Below are 16,471 nucleotides of genomic sequence, written 5' to 3' on the forward strand. Positions count from 1 at the left end.
TCCCACTTAAAAAGACTAAAGAGGCCTGTAATTTTCATCATAGGTACACTTCAACTATAAGAGACAAAATGAGAAAGAAAAAATCCAGAAAATCACATTGTCGGATTTTTAAAGAATTTATTTACTAATTATGGTAGAAAGTATTTGGTCAATAACAAAAGTTAATCTCAATACTTTGTTATATACCCTTTGTTGACAATGACAAATCAAACATTTTCTGTAAATCTCCACAAGGTTTTTACACACTGTTGCTGGTATTTTGGTCCATTCCTCCATGCAGTTCTCCTCTAGAGCAGTGATGTTTTGGGGCTATCGCTGGGCAACACGGATTTTCAACTCCCCCCAAAGATTTTCTATGGGGTTGAGATCTGGAGACTGGCTAGGCCACTCCAGGACCTTGAAATGCTTCTTACGAAACCACTCCTTCGTTGCCCAGGTGGTGTGTTTGAGATCATTGTCATGCTGAAAGACACAGCCACGTTTAATTTTCAATGCCCTTGCTGATGGAAGAACGTTTTCACTCAAAATCTCACAATACATGGCCCCATTCATTCTTTCCTTTACACGGATCAGTTGTCCTGGTCCCTTTGCAGAAAAACAGCCCCAAAGCATGATGTTTCCACCCCCTTGCTTCACAGTAGGTATGGTGTTCTTTGGATCCAACTCAGCATTACTTCTCCTCCAAACACGACAAGTTGAGTTGTCAAGTTCTATATTGGTTTCATCTGACCATATGACATTCTCCCAATCCTCTTCTGGATCATCCAAATGCCCTCTAGCAAACTTCAGATGGGTCTGGACATGTACTGTCTTAAGCAGGGGGACACGTCTTGCACTGCAGTATTTGAGTCCCTGGTGACGTAGTGTGTTACCGATGTTAGCCTTTGTTACTTTGGTCCCAGCTCTCTGCAGGTCATTCACTAGTTTCCCCTGTGTGGTTCTGGGATTTTTGCTCATCTTACGTGGAGCCCCAGATCGAGGGAGATTATCAGTGGTCTTGTATGTCTTCTATTTTCTAATATTTGCTCCCAAAGTTGATTTCTTCACACCAAGCTGCTTACCTATTGCAGATTCAGTCTTCCCAGCCTGGTGTAGCTCTACAATTTTGTTTCTGGTGTCCTTTGACAGCTCTTTGGTTTTGGCCATAGTGGAGTTTGGAGTCTGACTGTTTGAGGTTGCGGACAGGTGTCTTTTATACTGATAAAGAGTTCAAACAGGTGCCATTAATACAGGTAACAAGTGGAGGACAGAGGAGCCTATTGAAGAAGTTACAGGTCTGTGAGAGCCAGAAATCTTGCTTTTTTGTAGGTGACCAAATACTTATTTTCCACCATAATTTGCAAATAAATTCTTTAAAAAATCAGACAATGTGATTTTTAGGATTTTGTTTTTTTCTCATTTTGTCTCTCATAGTTGAAGTGTCCCTATGATGAAAGTTACAGGCCTCTCTCATCTTTTTAAGTGGGAGAACTTGCACAATTGGTGGCTGACTAAATACTTGCCGGCAGAAGTGTTTACTCCCACTCCCGACTCCCATCCAGAATACCTTGACCCTGGCAGCTACTCAGGTGGAAGGAGCTCCCCAGCCTGCTCAGGTGGACGTCCCACAGGAGTACTATGCTTTCTCTGATGTCTTCAGTGAGGAGGCAGCCACTCTGCTACCCCCACACCGGCCATGGGGCTGCACCATAGATCTAAAGCCTGGGGCCAAACTGCCAAAGGGTCGGGTCTATCCCCTGTCAGCTCCAGAACACCAAGCGATGGAGAGCTATATCCAACAGGCCCTTCGACAGGGCTTTATCACCCAGTCTTCCTCCCCGGCAGCCTCCAGTTTCTTTTTTGTGGCGAAGAAGGACGGAGGATTGGGCCCCTGCATCGACTACAGGGGCCTGAATGCACAGATCTCCCCGCTTCCTTATCCACTTCCCCTGGTCCCAGCAGCCCTGGAAGATTTACGTGAGGCTCGCATCTTCACCAATGCGTGCATTCTCCGTAATGCGTACAACCTGGTGCCTATCCGTAAAGGCGATGAGTGGAAGACGCCATTCAGTACCCCCTCTGGTCACTATGAGTACCGGGTCATGCTGTATGGCCTTTCCATTGCTCCGGCGGTTTTCCAGAACTTTATGAATGAGGTTTTCTGCCCCTTCCTCCATCGGTTCGTGATTGTCTACATTGACGACATCCTGGTCTATTCGAAGTCGCTGCAAGAACATCATAAGCACGTCACCCAGATCCTAGCACTGCTTCGAAAACACCGACTGTATCTTAACCTCCCTAAGTGTGAGTTCCACCGTTCAGAAATACAGTTCCTGGGTTACGTCATCGAAGCAGCAGGCATCAGGATGGATGAGAGGAAGGTGGCCGCCGTACTGGACTGGCCAGTTCCCACCTCGATTAAGGAACTCCAGTGGTTTCTTGGATTTGCAAATTTCTACCGCCGGTTCATTGGAGGCTTCAGAACTATGACATCAGAACTATGAACAGAACTATGACATCGGGAACAGAGAGCTCCTAGCCATCAAGCTGGCCCTGGAAGAGTGGAGACACTGGCTAGAGGGAGCCGCTCATCCTTTTACAGTCATCACGGATCACAAAAACCTTCAGTACCTCCGTGAGGCCAAGCGCCTAAACCCCCGTCAAGCACGGTGGGCTCTCTTCTTCACTCGGTTCAACTTTAGCATTACCTATGGGCCAGGGAAAAAGAATGGTTAAGCCGATGCCCTTTTCCAGGGTTTATGGGCCCGAGTAACCCGCCGAGCCCAGACCTATCCTGCCTCCGACACTCATTCTGAGCCCAATCATATGGTATTTGGACGAGGATATTCGCACGGCCACACGACGAGAACCGGCACCCCCTGGTTGCCCCAGGAACCGGACCTTTGTTCCTCGAGAGTGTCGACAGGCCTTACTGAAAGCAGTCCATGAAGTCCCCGGCTCAGGGCACCCGGGCAGAAGGCCAGACCCTACGTCTGGTACAGGGGCGGTACTGGTGGCCAGGGATGAGCAACACAGTGGCCGAGTTCGTCCGGGGCTGCAACATCTGCGCCATCTCAAAGACTCCCCGGCACTTACCAGTGGGCAAGCTCATCCCCCTGCCTACTCCACAAAGGCCGTGGTCGCACATCGGCACTGACTTCGTGACTGACTTCGTGACTGACCTGCCACGGTCGGATGGTTTTACCTGCATTCTAGTGGTCGTCGATCGGTTCTCCAAGGCCTGCAGATTTGTTCCTCTCCGAGGCCTCCCCACGGCCCTGGAAACAGCAGAAGCGCTCTTCCATCATGTCTTCCGCAACTTTGGCCTCCCGGAGGAGATAGTGTCAGACCGGGGCTCTCAGTTCACCTTACATGTCTGGAGGGCGTTTTTCCAGCTACTGGGAGTCACCGTTAATCTGTCATCCGGCTACCACCCCCAGTCGAACGGCCAAACCGAGCGGAAGATTCAAGAGCTGGGGAGGTACTTGAGGACGTATTGTCACCAAGACCAGGTGGAGTGGAGCCGGTTTCTTGCGCAGGCGATAAGGGAGACCCGGCGACATGCGGATGCACGACGGTTGGAGGCCCCCTCATACAGGCCCGGAGACTGGGTTTGGCTGTCCACCAAGGACCTATGACTGCGGCTCCCCTGCAGGAAGCTGAGCCCCAGGTACATCGGACCGTTCAGGATCGAAAGGCGGATCAACGAGGCGGCCTATCGGCTGCAACTCCCACCACAATACCGGATTCACCCCACCTTCCACGTGTCACTTCTCAAGCCGTATACTCCATCTTCTGCCCAACGTGCCAGCGAGGTCAGGCCCCCTCAGCCTGAGGTACTAGAACAACCCTCGGTCTACTCGGTAAGAGAAGTGCTGGACTCTCGTCGTCGGGGCGGTGGCCTGGAGTATCTCGTAGACTGGGAGGGCTACGGCCCCGAGGAACGGTCGTCCGCTTCGTCCTGCGCCCCAGGGTTTGGGGTCGTCCCAGGCGCATGGTCAGGGCGTCGGGAGCCGCCCCTGGAGGGGGGGGGTACTGTCAGGGATCCACCAGCCACACCCTCGCCAAACCCTCCAATCACTCCAAGCAGCTCCCCAACTTACTAATCATTCACACCTGGTCCAAATCAATCACCACACTATAAAGACCCCGTTTATCCACATGGTCATCGTCCGTTCTACAGCTTAGGCTAATGAACATTCCGGACTACCCAAGCTACTCCGATTGGTTTTCACTTAGCGTGCAAGATTCTGTGTGTGTTGTTTGTGCTCACTCTGCCACAGTTTTCTCCAGGTTTAGTTTACCCGTGTATGGTGCTGATTTACCTGCTTTCTGCCTTCCCTTTTGTTTTGCATTAAAAGGCCATCGTTGAATTCACTTTGGTTCCCGTACGTTCTTTGCGCCTGACAACCGAAGGACTGCCGTGTGCGTGTGTGCGCGTGTGTGCGCGTGTGTGTGTGTATCTCTCTCTCTCACGCATGTCATTAAAACCCAAGCGAGCTGTACTCCGGCTTCTGCCTTTTGTTTCGCTCGCACCCTGACAATTATGTTCATAGTATATACACATCTGTAAATTACTCCTATATTACCATTTTTAAAAATGTATTTAACTCATGCAAACACTGTATATCCTGCACTTGCTGCTATTGCACTCTGGTTAGACCTAAACTGCATTTCGTTGCCTTGTATTTGTACATGTGTAATGACAATAAAGTTGAATCTAATCTAATGAATCTAATAAAAAATGCATAAATACATATAAAATAAATAAATTGTCATTGCAGTTGAGTGCATTTTCATTTGTTCAATAAAACATTTTATTTTTTAATAGTGCTATATAAAAGAAACATATACCATTTGAAATCCTAAAAAGAAAACAACTGCAATGTAAATGCTATAAGACAATACAGTTAGCATTCTGCTAAATATTTTCCCAGAAAAAAAAAATACTCACTTGTTTCTTTAGCAATAACAGTAAGATTTTGCCATGCTGCAGTCTCTCGGTCCAAAGGTTTGATCAGGACCACTGTTCCATTGTTGGTATCAATCTTAAAGACATTCTTTAACTCACTGCTATTGGATAGAGAAAACCTGACAGAAAAAATAACACTACTTTTAACATCAAGACTTTACAGTCCCCTCTGTCAAGTCTCTTTTTCATGCCCTGAAGACATAAAAGAGATTATTAAATGATACAAATTAAATGATAGATCAGAATTTTAGCTATTGTCAGGATTGACCTCAGCCACTGCCCCCACATGTTCCAATTTACATTCTACATGTCAGGGATCCCCCTGCCACACCCCCCTCGGTAGCTGTCAGGGATTCACCCTGCCACGCCCCCCTCGATAGCAGTCGCGCTGCTTTCCTTGATTACCGACAGCTGTGGCTCATTAAAGATCAGACTACTTAAACTCACGTTCTTGAGTCACAGGCTGTCGGTCCTTATATTGTCATGCCGGTGAATCGCGTGGCTGCTCATCCGCCGGCATTCACCGCTGGCTCTCTTGCCGAACTCCATTTCCGCATTAGGATTACTCTTCGCTTTTGCCGCTTTCCTTTAAGTTTAAGACTCTGAGTTTCATGGGTGGATTACTCGTCTCGAGCGGATATCCTTATTTGTTTTCTATCCTCGGCCTATGAGTGTTTTTTGGTTTTGAACTATCTTAATAAAGACAATGATAGGATTATATCTGCTTCCGTGTCATCAGCCTGTAGTGCACTTATCACCCATATCTGTTTTTGTGTTCTACCTAAAGAGTGTCACTACTTAAGTTCTGCCTTCTGTGTTCCTTTTGTCCTTCAATGATTGTCAATGTTAAGGTGATGTATCAAACAACGTAGAACATGGCATATAGGAATAGATAGTATTTGATTCATATTTGGCATATTATAATTTTTTGCAAAAAAATGCTTCAAGCCAGTGACTAATTGACCTTTCCAAATTATTGCATTCTTAATTTTTTATGCTTTTTCAGGCTTGTACCACAATTATTTCCAGTTGTTTGTTACAGTCTCCCCTTCAGAAAGTGAAACGTTGATTGGCCCCCCATGAGCAGATTAAAAAGTACATGACATACTGTCGATGATACCATTTAGAATTCATGAAGATAGCAGTTAATATGTTCAACAGTTTCACTACATTGGTTAGGAGTACAATAAGCATGTTTTGCTCATGGCAAAATGATGTGTATCAGTGAACTTCAACAAACTAGGCTTCTTAATACATTTATTTTCTGGCTGCACAACCATAATGTATGGCCATATTACACAGTTACCCAAGCTATTTATTTATAATTACACTATCAGGTATTAACCAAACGAGGATGGGTTGAGCCTGGTTTCTCTCAAGGTTTCTTCCTCATATAATCTCAGGATGTTTTCCATTGCAAATGTCAACTCTAGCTTGCTCATTATAGATCAACTTGATTGATAATTTTATTAATTTAAATGTATATTCCCAATCTATATATTTCTTTAAAGATGCTTTCTGGCTGTGTTCATGATCACTTAACAATGTACAGTACAAATGTTAAATTTCCCGCACCGTATTTAACTGCTTTGTTGTGTTATAAATTTTCCTGTAAATTGGCAGTCAGAATGTTTTTGTAGACTTCAAAATTCATTCAGCTGCTACCAGTAAAGTTATTCAACTGTTAGGCCTCGACACAGATTTTGGGACTCACAGCTGAAATGCCCTACCTAACTTTAAATGTAACAGTTCCTGGACTTCATACACAATTTAAATATCTCCAAAAAAAAGACACTTTGACCTTTACTGTCCATTATTCACTGTTGATATTGTTAAAAAAAAAAAAGTTATAGATGATTATGAACTGTAGAAAAAAAATCCTTAAATAATTTTTTTTCCCTTTATATATAAATACATGAAATCTGTCCTATAGCAGAATGGGTTGAAAGCCACATGTCTCATGAGTTTATATTTTAAATTGAATTAAGATATCATAAAAAATTAGATTCCTACAAACATTTATCTGATACTATGTCTGTTTCGCCCCTCCCCACCCAAATTTTAGGACTCACAGCTGAAATTCTCTACCTAACTTTAAATGTTAACAGTTCCTGATAAAAATGTGCTACATACACAATTTAAATATCTTTGAAAAGAAGACACTTTGAGCTTTTTTTATACATGTTTGGGGCTATTAATATTGATTTGGCATTTATATTGATGACCAGGTAGCCAGACTTACTTTTCAAGCATTTCTCTTATAAAAACAAACAGGCAAAAAACCCAATAAAATCGTATAAAGCTATAAGGAGAGATTTATTGTAACTTACAGATGTAGATCTCTGTTGTTACTCCGCCCCCAAAAATATTTTCCACATCGCTGCTTTTTTTGCAAATCTCAGATAAAACAACTTATTTGATTGTCCATTTTTTTCCTTGTTTTCTTTTTTTTTTTTTAAACAAAGTCCAGTTAGCACGAGCTATAAACAGCTGTTTATGTTGACCTGAGAGCCGCATCACTTCCTGGTTTGTCACAGCTTCTTCGCTGCTTCAGCCAGTAATAGTTTGTAAAGAGTAATAAAACTAAGCCTCACACACATGGGGAATAAAATCCGCCCATATATCGTTAGAATCCTGCACTTATTGGCTACATTGTCCATCAGTCATTTTGTTTCCATAATGTTACTGGCTGGGAAATAAAAAGTTTGAAATGAAAGGCGTCGCATAAAAAAACATGGCGACACCTGCAGAGAGAGAGGAGACTCCACCCAAGATTTATACTCTTTTACTTTTTGGTACTTTTTTACTTTCAGGTGTGGTCTCAACCATTTTGTAACACTATATTCTACCAGCCATATTTGTTTTTTGTCACCAAAATGTTGTTTTTTATGTGGAAGTTATTCGGAAATATATAAACACAAACACCAGCCGAAGTTCTGTGACGTAAACAAAGGAATAAACATCTAAATTACAACACTGTTTGTTTGTTTGGAGCAGAAATGCTTTACAACATGTTGTTCACTGGACCCTTATCTTTCCTAATAAACCGGGATTAGCAGCAGTGGATGTGTTTGTGACTCGTTATTACAATATTAATGTAAGTAGTGCGGTTTTTTTATGCATGTTGTTGTTCAAATTCAGCAAATACATTCGTTATACTTTTTCCATTGAAAAACAGTGATCTGAAATCGCTGCTTGAGACTTAGAGCTTTAGAATGATGTATAGTTAGTCATGGTTACGCTTCTCCCTATTTATTTAATCTATTGCTAAACATTAACACCCGAGAACAATTGGCTATTAGTCGCATTTACGCGACCGAGAAGCCTAAGAAGTTAAGCCTCGTATAAACCAGGAAGCTACAAAATGGCTGCGCGGTGGTAGCAACACTGGCTTCTGCACAGAGAGAAAGTAAGCACCACAGGGATGCAGGGAGTGTGGCACGGGGACGCAGCGTCTTACATACGTAACCTAGAGACGTTTCCCATTCGGGAACTTCAAGCTTCTGCTTGTTCGGGTAAGTGCTTTGTGTGTGTATCTGTGCAGTCATGATCTTACATGCAGGCAGAATTCTGTCTGCATGTTCCTTCTTGCCCCTTTTTATTTTGGGTGGGTGGATACATGCAGCCGATGTGTTGTTTGCTTAGCTTAGAAGCATGCTTAGTCTGCTCTCGAGGGAGTCCGCTATTAGCATTTTTAGGCGTGTGGCTATGCGTTCCCGGCTGCTGGCCGAGCTCCCTTTTCCTGGGAAAAGCACTCGTTCATCGGGTTCCTTCTCCCGGTACGTGTAATCCGGTGCTTCGTATTTTTTCCAGGGGGGGACAGGAGGTGCTTGCTCTCCTGAGGAAACGGGCCATCAAGGTGGTTCCCCCCTCAGTCAGAGAGCCAGGCTGGTACAGCCCGTACTTCGTTGTTCTGAAGAAGGATGGTGGGTTGCGTCCAATCCTAGATCTCAGATCCTTGGCCACTCCACCCATGGTCTGTGGAATAGGCCGCACCTCTCATGGCACATAAACTGCCTGGAGATAATGGCTGTGTTTCTGGGTCTGAAGCACTTCCTCCTAGACCTGAGGGGCCACCATGTGTTGGTCCACATGGACCATAGTGGTGGTCTCTTATATCAACCGCCAGGGGGTCTCCGGTCTTGCCCCTCATACAAGCTGCCGCAAGAGATCCTTCTGTGGTCCCAGGGAAACCTCCTCTCGCTGTTCATATCCTGGGACAGTTAAATTCGAGAGCAGACGACTTCTCCAGACAAGGGCCGAGGCCTGGGGAATGGAGACTCCACCCCGAGGTGGTGGAGCAGATATGGCGGAGGTTTTACAGAGCCCAGGTGGATCTGTTTGCAACTCAGGAGATCTCACACTGTCCCCTCTGGTTCTTTTTCTCTCACCCAGACCGGTTAGGGCTGGATGCCATGGTGCAGACGTGGCCGAGGCTATGTCTGTACGCCTTCCCCCTGCTCTCGGGAGTTCTGGATAGAGTTGGCCGGGAAGGAGCCCGTCTCCTCCTGCTAGCACCTAGATGGCTGGTCGGACCATGGTTTACAGACCTGGTGTACCTCCTTGAGGGCTCTCCTTGGAAGATTTCTCCCAGGAGGGATCTCCTCTCGCAGGCGGGGGGAACCCTGGTTCACCCCCGCCCAGAGTTGTGAAGGCTGTGGCTGTGGCCCCTGAGGGGGTGCAGTTTGTGTCTTTTTGCTGAGGTAGTGAAGACCGTCCTCCATTTCAAAGCTCCCTCCATGAGTAGGTCGTACGCTGCAAGGTGGCGGCTATTCACGACGTGCTGTAAGCACCACAGGTTGGACCCAGTTAACTGCCCGGTTGGTTCAGTTATGGAGTTTTTACAGGAACAGTTTGCCACAGGGTTGACCCCTTCAACCATGAAGGTTTACGTGTCCGCTATCGCAGCTTATGTTACCCCGCCTGCAAAGTCGCTGGGTAGGCACCCTCTGGTGACACGTTTCTTCCGCGCCACCCGAAGGCTGAATATATATATATATATATATATATATATATATATATATATATATATATATATATATATATATATTGTCAGGGATCCACCCGCCATGCCCCCTTTTGTGGCTCTCATGCCTCTGCTTTCCCTGGAGCTCCAGGCTTAACCAAGCACACCTGGGGCCCATTGTCACTCATGCCTCCGCTCTCTCTGGAGCTTCACCTGAGGCTCATCATCACTTCAACCCGCTTCTACATAAGCTCCTCACTTTCACTCCCTCCCTTGTTTGTTATTGAATTTGTGGGTTCTATGTATGTGTTGGACTTCACGTACTGCTGTATGTTTGTGTTCCGGGTTTTACACAGGACTCTATGCGTCCGTTCCATTCGGACACAATCTCGGATCAGCTACGCTTCTCCCCAAGCGCACCTCAGACTTTCTCAACCGAAGGACTGCCGTGTGCGTGTGTGGGTGTGTGTGTGTGTGTGTGTGTGTGTGTGTGTGTGTGTGTGTGAGTGTTTGCTTGTGTGTATCTCTCTCCCTCACTCCTGTCATTAAAACCCGAGCGAGCTGTACTCTGGCTCCCGCCTCCTGTTTCACGCGCACCCTGACAGAATAACAAACGTCCTGAAAAGGAAATAAAAAAAAAGAAAAGAAAAATAAAAAAAGAAAGGAAAAAGAAGACAGGGATATGATCGGGTTGCTGCCGTGGTCCCAGGAAAATTCAAACCTCGGATGGAGGATTCGCTGTGCCACGATAAAGCGACGGCCTCTGGAAACACCCGGATGCAAGCGCAGCCGCACCATGCCCCCCTGCGAGTCTGATGGAATTCCCGGCCCGCTTTTCTGGCAATATGACAGAGTGGGGCGGATTTATACGGAGCGTCAGTGAATACATGGATGTTTATTCATCCTCTTACCCCACTGAAGCAGGCAAAATCCCGCTCCACATTTCTTTACTGTCTGGAGAATCCCTCTCTCTGGCCAGTGGGTTGTGGAGCGCAACTGGAGGCGAATTCAGCTTGTGCGCCCGGTTTATCCGACTTCTCACCAGGGAACTAGGGATGGTCACCGCGAATCTCCACCATCTCTCTCCCGCTCTCGAGAGCACGGATCCGCTCCAGTGTTTCCCGGAGAGCTCCGTTCCGCACCAGAGTTTTCCAGAGTGCTCTGTTCCACCCCAGGACCTCCGGGGGTCTCCACCCTGCTCCAAACCCTGCTCTAGGCCCTCCAGGAGATCTCCACCCTGCTCCAGGCCCTCCAGGATGGCTCCGCTCTGCCCCAGGGCCTCCAGGAGATCCTCACCCTGCTCCAGGACCTCCAAGAGCACAGCACAGGTCCCCCCCTGGGCCCTTCAGGTGAGCGCAGCTCCGCCCCAGGACCCCCAAGTGAGCTCCTCTCTGTCCCAGGGAGCCATCGTGCGCTCCTCTCCACTCCAGGGCTTCAAGGAGAGCTTAGTTCCTCTCCAGGACCTCCCAGAAAGCTCAGACCCCAGGTGAGCTCAGCTCCGCTCCAGAGTTTCCACGAGAGCTCCATTCTGCTCCTTGGCTCCTCAGAGTGCTCCACTCAGCTCCAGTGTCCTGCCGAGTGTGCCGTTGCATCGTCACCTGGCCGCGAAAGAGACGTCGAACCGCCGCCTGGCCGCGAATGGGACATTGAACCACGGCCTGGCCATGAAAAGGACGTCGTACCACCGCCTGGCAGCGAAAAGGACGTCGAACGCTGCCTGGCTGTGAAACAGACGTCACACCGCCTTCTGGCCGCAAGAAGGAGGTCGTACTGCCTCCGACTGCCTATGACGGTGCCATGGTAACCCACGGTTCCTCTGACAGCCCCAGCTCGCCTCCGAGCTCCTCCGATGGCGACGTCTCGCCTCCAAACTCCTCCGATGGCGACGTCAGGCCTTCGAGCTCCTCCAAAGGGGACGTCTCTCTCTCCTGAGCTCCTCCGACGAAGACGTCTCAGCCCCAAGTCTTCCAAAAGGCGAAGCCACATCTCCTACACCATCTGAAGGTGAAGTCACGCCTCAAGCGACGTTTTGCCTCTGGTTTCCTCTCCGGGCGACGTAACACCTCCAGGTCCCTCGGAGGATGACAAAGCACTCCCGAGTTCCTCTGATGGCGTCATCATGGCTCACAGCCCTGGCAAAGGTGCCACTGCTTTCCTCATCTCTGCCGTGGGCGTCACTCGGCTTCTGGACACCACCGGGGACGTTTTTCTGCTCCCGGTCTCCACCGAGTAAATCACTCGTTCTCCAATCTCTGCTACGGACGTAGCTCCACTCCAGACCTCCCCAGTAGGCGTCAATCCGGCCCTGATCGCCACCGAGGGCGTCACTCGGTCTCAAGTCTCTGCCGTGGAGGTCGCTCAGCCTCGGGACTCCACTGTGGGCGTAGCTTGATCCCTGTCCTACCCCAGGGCTGTCTCTCCACCTCCGGCCTCCGCTGAAGTCATCTCTCCGTCTCCAGTCTCTGCCGCAGATGTCCCTCCTTCCCCGGTCTCCGCTACAGGCAGCTCTCTGTCCCCGTTCATTGCTGGAGCCGTTTCTCCGTCTCCGGCCTTCGCTCTGCCTCCGGTCTTGGCCCTGCCTCCAGTCGTCGCCAGGGATTCCGCTCCATTCCTGGCCTCCGCGATAAGCTACGCACTGTTTCGAACGTCTGCTGAGAGCGTGTTTTCGAACCGTGTCTTCAGGATGGGCATCGTCCGGTTCCGGCTCTCCACCGGGGTTGTCGCTCCGACCAGGGTTTTTCGCTCCGCCTCGAGTCCTTCCTGGCCTTCCCCGGTTCCGCGACAGTTCTGACCAGGTCCCTTTCGACCCTGGACGGACACCGGGGTCCTCCTCCGAGTGCCCTGGCCCTCCGGGCATCTGTGGGTTTGGGGCGTCAGGTGCCGCCCCCTCGGTGGGGGGTAATGTCAGGAATCCACCTGCCACGCCCCCTTTTGTGGCTCTCATGCCTCCGCTCTCCCTGGACCTCCAGGCTTAACCATGCACACCTGGAGCTCATTGTCACTCATGCCTCCGCTCTCTCTGGAGTTTCAGGCTTAATCACGCACACCTGAGGCTCATCATCACTCCACCCCGCTTTTACATAAGCTTCTTACTTTCACTCCCTCCCTTGTTCGTTATTGAAGAATGTGTGGGTTCTATGTATGTGTTGGACTTCACGTACTGCTGTATGTTTGTGTTACGGGTTTTACACAGGACTCTATGCGTCCGTTCCATTCGGACTCCACAATCTCGGATCAGCTAAGTTTTTCCCCAAGTGCACCTCGGACTTTCTCAACCGAAGGACTGCCGTGTGCGTGTGTGTGTGTGTGTGTGTGTGTGTGTGTGTGTGTGTGTGTGTGTGTGTGTGTGTGAGAGTGTGTGCTTGTGTGTATCCCTCTCCCTCACTCCTGTCTTTAAAACCCGAGAGAGCAGTACTCCTGCTCCCGCCTCCTGTTTCACACGCACCCTGACATTTTATAATATATATATATATATATATATATATATATATATATATATATATATATATATATATATATATATATATATATATAGTATTGTATATAGTATTGTATATTGTATATAACCCAGCCATTATGGTTGCACAAGCCAGTGCATTCTTAGTGCCGGTCCCAAGCCCGGGTAAATGGACAGTGTTGCGTTAGGAAGAGCATCCAGCATAAAACATGTGCCAAATTATTGTAATTAAAATATGCGGATCACATAAGAGAAATTCATACTGGATCGGTCGAGCCCCGGGTTACCAACGATCGCCACAGGTATCGTTAGCCAACAGGGTACCGGTGGAAATTGGGCTACTGTTGGCCGAAGGAGGAGAAGGAGAGAAGGAAGACGTTTAAAGAGACAGCAATGAAAGGAGAGGTGTAGGGGAGTGGAGGTTAGGGTTGGCACTTTAAATGTTGGTACTATGACTGGTAAAGGGAGAGAGGTAGCTTATATGATGGAAAGGAGAAAGGTAGATATGTTGTGTGTTCAGGAGACCAAGTGAAAAGGGAGTAATGATAAATGTCATCAGTGCTTATGCTCCACAAGTGGCTTGTGAGATGAAGGAGATTAAAAAATTCTGGAGTTAGATGAAGTGGTAGAAGGTGTACCTAGGAATGAAAGATTGGTGATTGGGGCGAATTTCAATGGACATGTAGGTGAAGGGAACAGAGGTGATGAGGAGGTGATGGGTAGGTATGGCTTTAAGGTGAGGAATGTGGAAGGGCAGATGATGGAAGATTTTGCTAAAAGGATGGAAATGGCACTGGTGAACACTTATTTTAAGAAGAAGGAGGGTCATAGGGTGACGTATAAGAGTGGAGGAAGGTGCACACAGGTGGACTATGTTCTATGTAGAAGATGTAACCTGAAAGAGATTGGAGACTGTAAGGTGTTGGCAGTAGACAGTGTAGCTAAACAGCGTCGGATTGTGGTCTGTAGGACGGTTTTGGAGTTGAAGAAGAAGAGAAGGAGAGTGAAGACTGAAAGAAGAAAAAGATGGTGGAAACTGAAGGTGGAAGACTGTAATTTGGGGTTCAGGGAAGAGGTCAGACAGGGGCTTGGTGGTGGTGAAGAGGTGCTGGATGATTGGGCAACTACTGCAGAAGTGATAAGGGAGACAGCTGGAATTGGACTTGGTGTGACATCTGGAAATAGAAAGGAAGACAAAGAGATGTGGTGGTGGAATGAGGAAGTGCAGGAGAGCATAAGGAGAAAGAGGTTGGCAAAACAGAATTGGGATCGACAGAGTGATGAGAAAAGTAGGCAGGAGTACAAGGAGATGCGGCAGCAGGTAAAGAGGGATATGGCGAAAGCCAAGAAAAAGGCATATGAGGAGCTGTATGTGAAGTTGTACACTAAGGAAGGAGAAAAGGATTTGTACAGACTGGCCAGGCAGAGGGATCGAGCTGGGAAGGATGTGCTGCAAGTTAGAGCAATAAAGGATGGAGATGGAAATGTGTTGGCTAGTGAGGAGAGTGGTGAGAAGATGGAGGGAGTATTTTGAGCAGCTGATGAACGAGGAAGTTGAGAGTGAGAGAAAGTTGGATGGTGTGGAGTTGGTGAAGCAGGAAGTGGATAGGATTAGTAAGGAGGAAGTGAGAGCAGCAATTAAGAGGATGAAGAGTGGAAAGTCGGGTGGACCAGATGACATACCGGTAGAAGCATGGAGATGTTTAGGTGAGATGGCAGTGGAGTTTTTAACAAGATTGCTTAACAGGATTTTGGAAAGTGAGAGAATGCCTGAGGAATGGAGAAGGAGTGTGCTGGTACCGATCTTTAAGAACAAGGGAGATGTGCAGAACTGCAGTAACTACAGGGGAATTGAGTTGATCAGTCACACCATGAAGTTATGGGAAAGAGTAGTGGAAGCCAGGCTAAAAGAAGAGGTGACCATCTGTGAACAACAGTATGGTTTTATGCTGAGGAAGAGCACCACAGACGCAGTATTTGCTTTGAGAATGTTGATGAAGAAGTATAGAGAAGGTTAGAAGAGTTGCATTGTGCGTTTGTAAATTTAGAAAAAGCTTACAACAGGCTGCCAAGAAAGGAGTTGTGGTACTGTATGAGGACGTCAGGTGTGTCAGATAAGTATGTGAGGGTGGTGCAGGACATGTATGAGGACAGTGTGACAGCAGTGAAGTGTGCAGTGGGAACGACAGACTTGTTCAAGGTGGAGGTTGGACTGCATCAAGAATCAGCGCTGAGCCCTTTCCTGTTTCCAGTGGTAATGGACAGGTTGACGGACGAGGTCAGACAGGAGTATGATGTTTGCGAATGATATTGTTATTTGTGGTGAGAGTAAGGAGCAGGTTGAGAAGAGCCTAGACAGGTGGAGGTACGCACTGGAGGTATAAGGAATGAAAGTCAGTAGGAGTAAGAGTACATGTGTATGAATGAGGGGGAGGGCAGTGGAGTGGGGCAGTTGCAGGGAGAAGAGGTGGAGAAGGTGGAGGAGTTCAGGTACCTGGGGTCAACAGTGCAAAGTAATGGAGAGTGTGTTAGAGAAGTGAAGAAAAGCGTGCAGGCAGGATGGAGTGGGTGGAGAAGAGTGGCAGGAGTGATCTGTGATAGAAGGGTATGTGCAAGAGTGAAAGGGCAAGTCTATAGGACTGTGGTGAGACCTGCAATGTTGTATGGTTTAGAGACAGTGGCATTGAGTAAAAGACAGGAGGTGGAGCTGGAGGTAGCAGAACTGAAGATGTTGAGGTTTTCATTGGGAGTGACAAGGATGGACAGGATTAAAAATGAGTTTATTAGAGGGACAGTGTATGTAGAACGATTTGGAGACACGGTGAGCTAGGCGAGATTAAGATGGTTTGGACATGTGCAGAGGAGGGACATGGGGTATATCGGTAGAAGAATGCTGAGGATGGAGATATCAGGAAGGAGGAAAAGAGGAAGGCCAAGGAGAAGGTTTATGGATGTGGCGAGGGAAGACATGCAGGTAGTTGGGTTGAAAGAGGCAGATGTAGAAGTCAGAGGGGTATGGAGACGGATGATCTGTGTGGCGACCCCTAATGGGAGAAGCCGAAAGAAGAAGAAGAAGAAGAAGAAGAAGATTGTATAT

The 16,471-nt window shown here is 47.7% G+C and overlaps 2 protein-coding genes and 2 long non-coding RNA genes across 6 annotated transcripts in view; all 4 read right to left on the reverse strand.

The window, feature by feature from the left end:
• Positions 1–16,471, reverse strand: part of cdh19 (cadherin 19, type 2) — an 84,827-nt gene that overhangs the window by 16,635 nt on the left and 51,721 nt on the right. For all 3 annotated transcript variants that reach the window (XM_083529916.1, XM_083529914.1, XM_083529915.1), the window contains one exon: positions 4,934–5,070. In XM_083529916.1, coding sequence (XP_083386042.1) covers positions 4,934–5,070 — 137 coding nt within the window. The remainder of the gene's footprint in view (positions 1–4,933; positions 5,071–16,471) is intronic.
• LOC310719909 lies at positions 3,863–4,187 on the reverse strand. Its single transcript, XR_014531604.1, has 2 exons — positions 4,114–4,187; positions 3,863–4,039 (listed from the first exon to the last, which is right to left on the reverse strand). It is a non-coding gene; the product is annotated as an uncharacterized lncRNA (long non-coding RNA).
• Positions 7,766–8,077, reverse strand: LOC310719908. Its single transcript, XR_014531603.1, has 2 exons — positions 7,963–8,077; positions 7,766–7,927 (listed from the first exon to the last, which is right to left on the reverse strand). It is a non-coding gene; the product is annotated as an uncharacterized lncRNA (long non-coding RNA).
• On the reverse strand, positions 11,395–13,033 carry LOC310719856 (uncharacterized protein). The gene is made up of 2 exons (XM_083530035.1): positions 11,932–13,033; positions 11,395–11,664 (listed from the first exon to the last, which is right to left on the reverse strand). Exon 1 carries the CDS (start codon positions 12,859–12,861, stop codon positions 11,935–11,937), a length of 927 nt encoding a protein of 308 aa, XP_083386161.1. The 5' UTR covers positions 12,862–13,033; the 3' UTR covers positions 11,395–11,664; positions 11,932–11,934.

Source organism: Silurus aristotelis (assembly GCF_946808225.1).
Source record: "Silurus aristotelis genome assembly, chromosome: 25".
NCBI classification, from domain to species: domain Eukaryota; kingdom Metazoa; phylum Chordata; class Actinopteri; order Siluriformes; family Siluridae; genus Silurus; species Silurus aristotelis.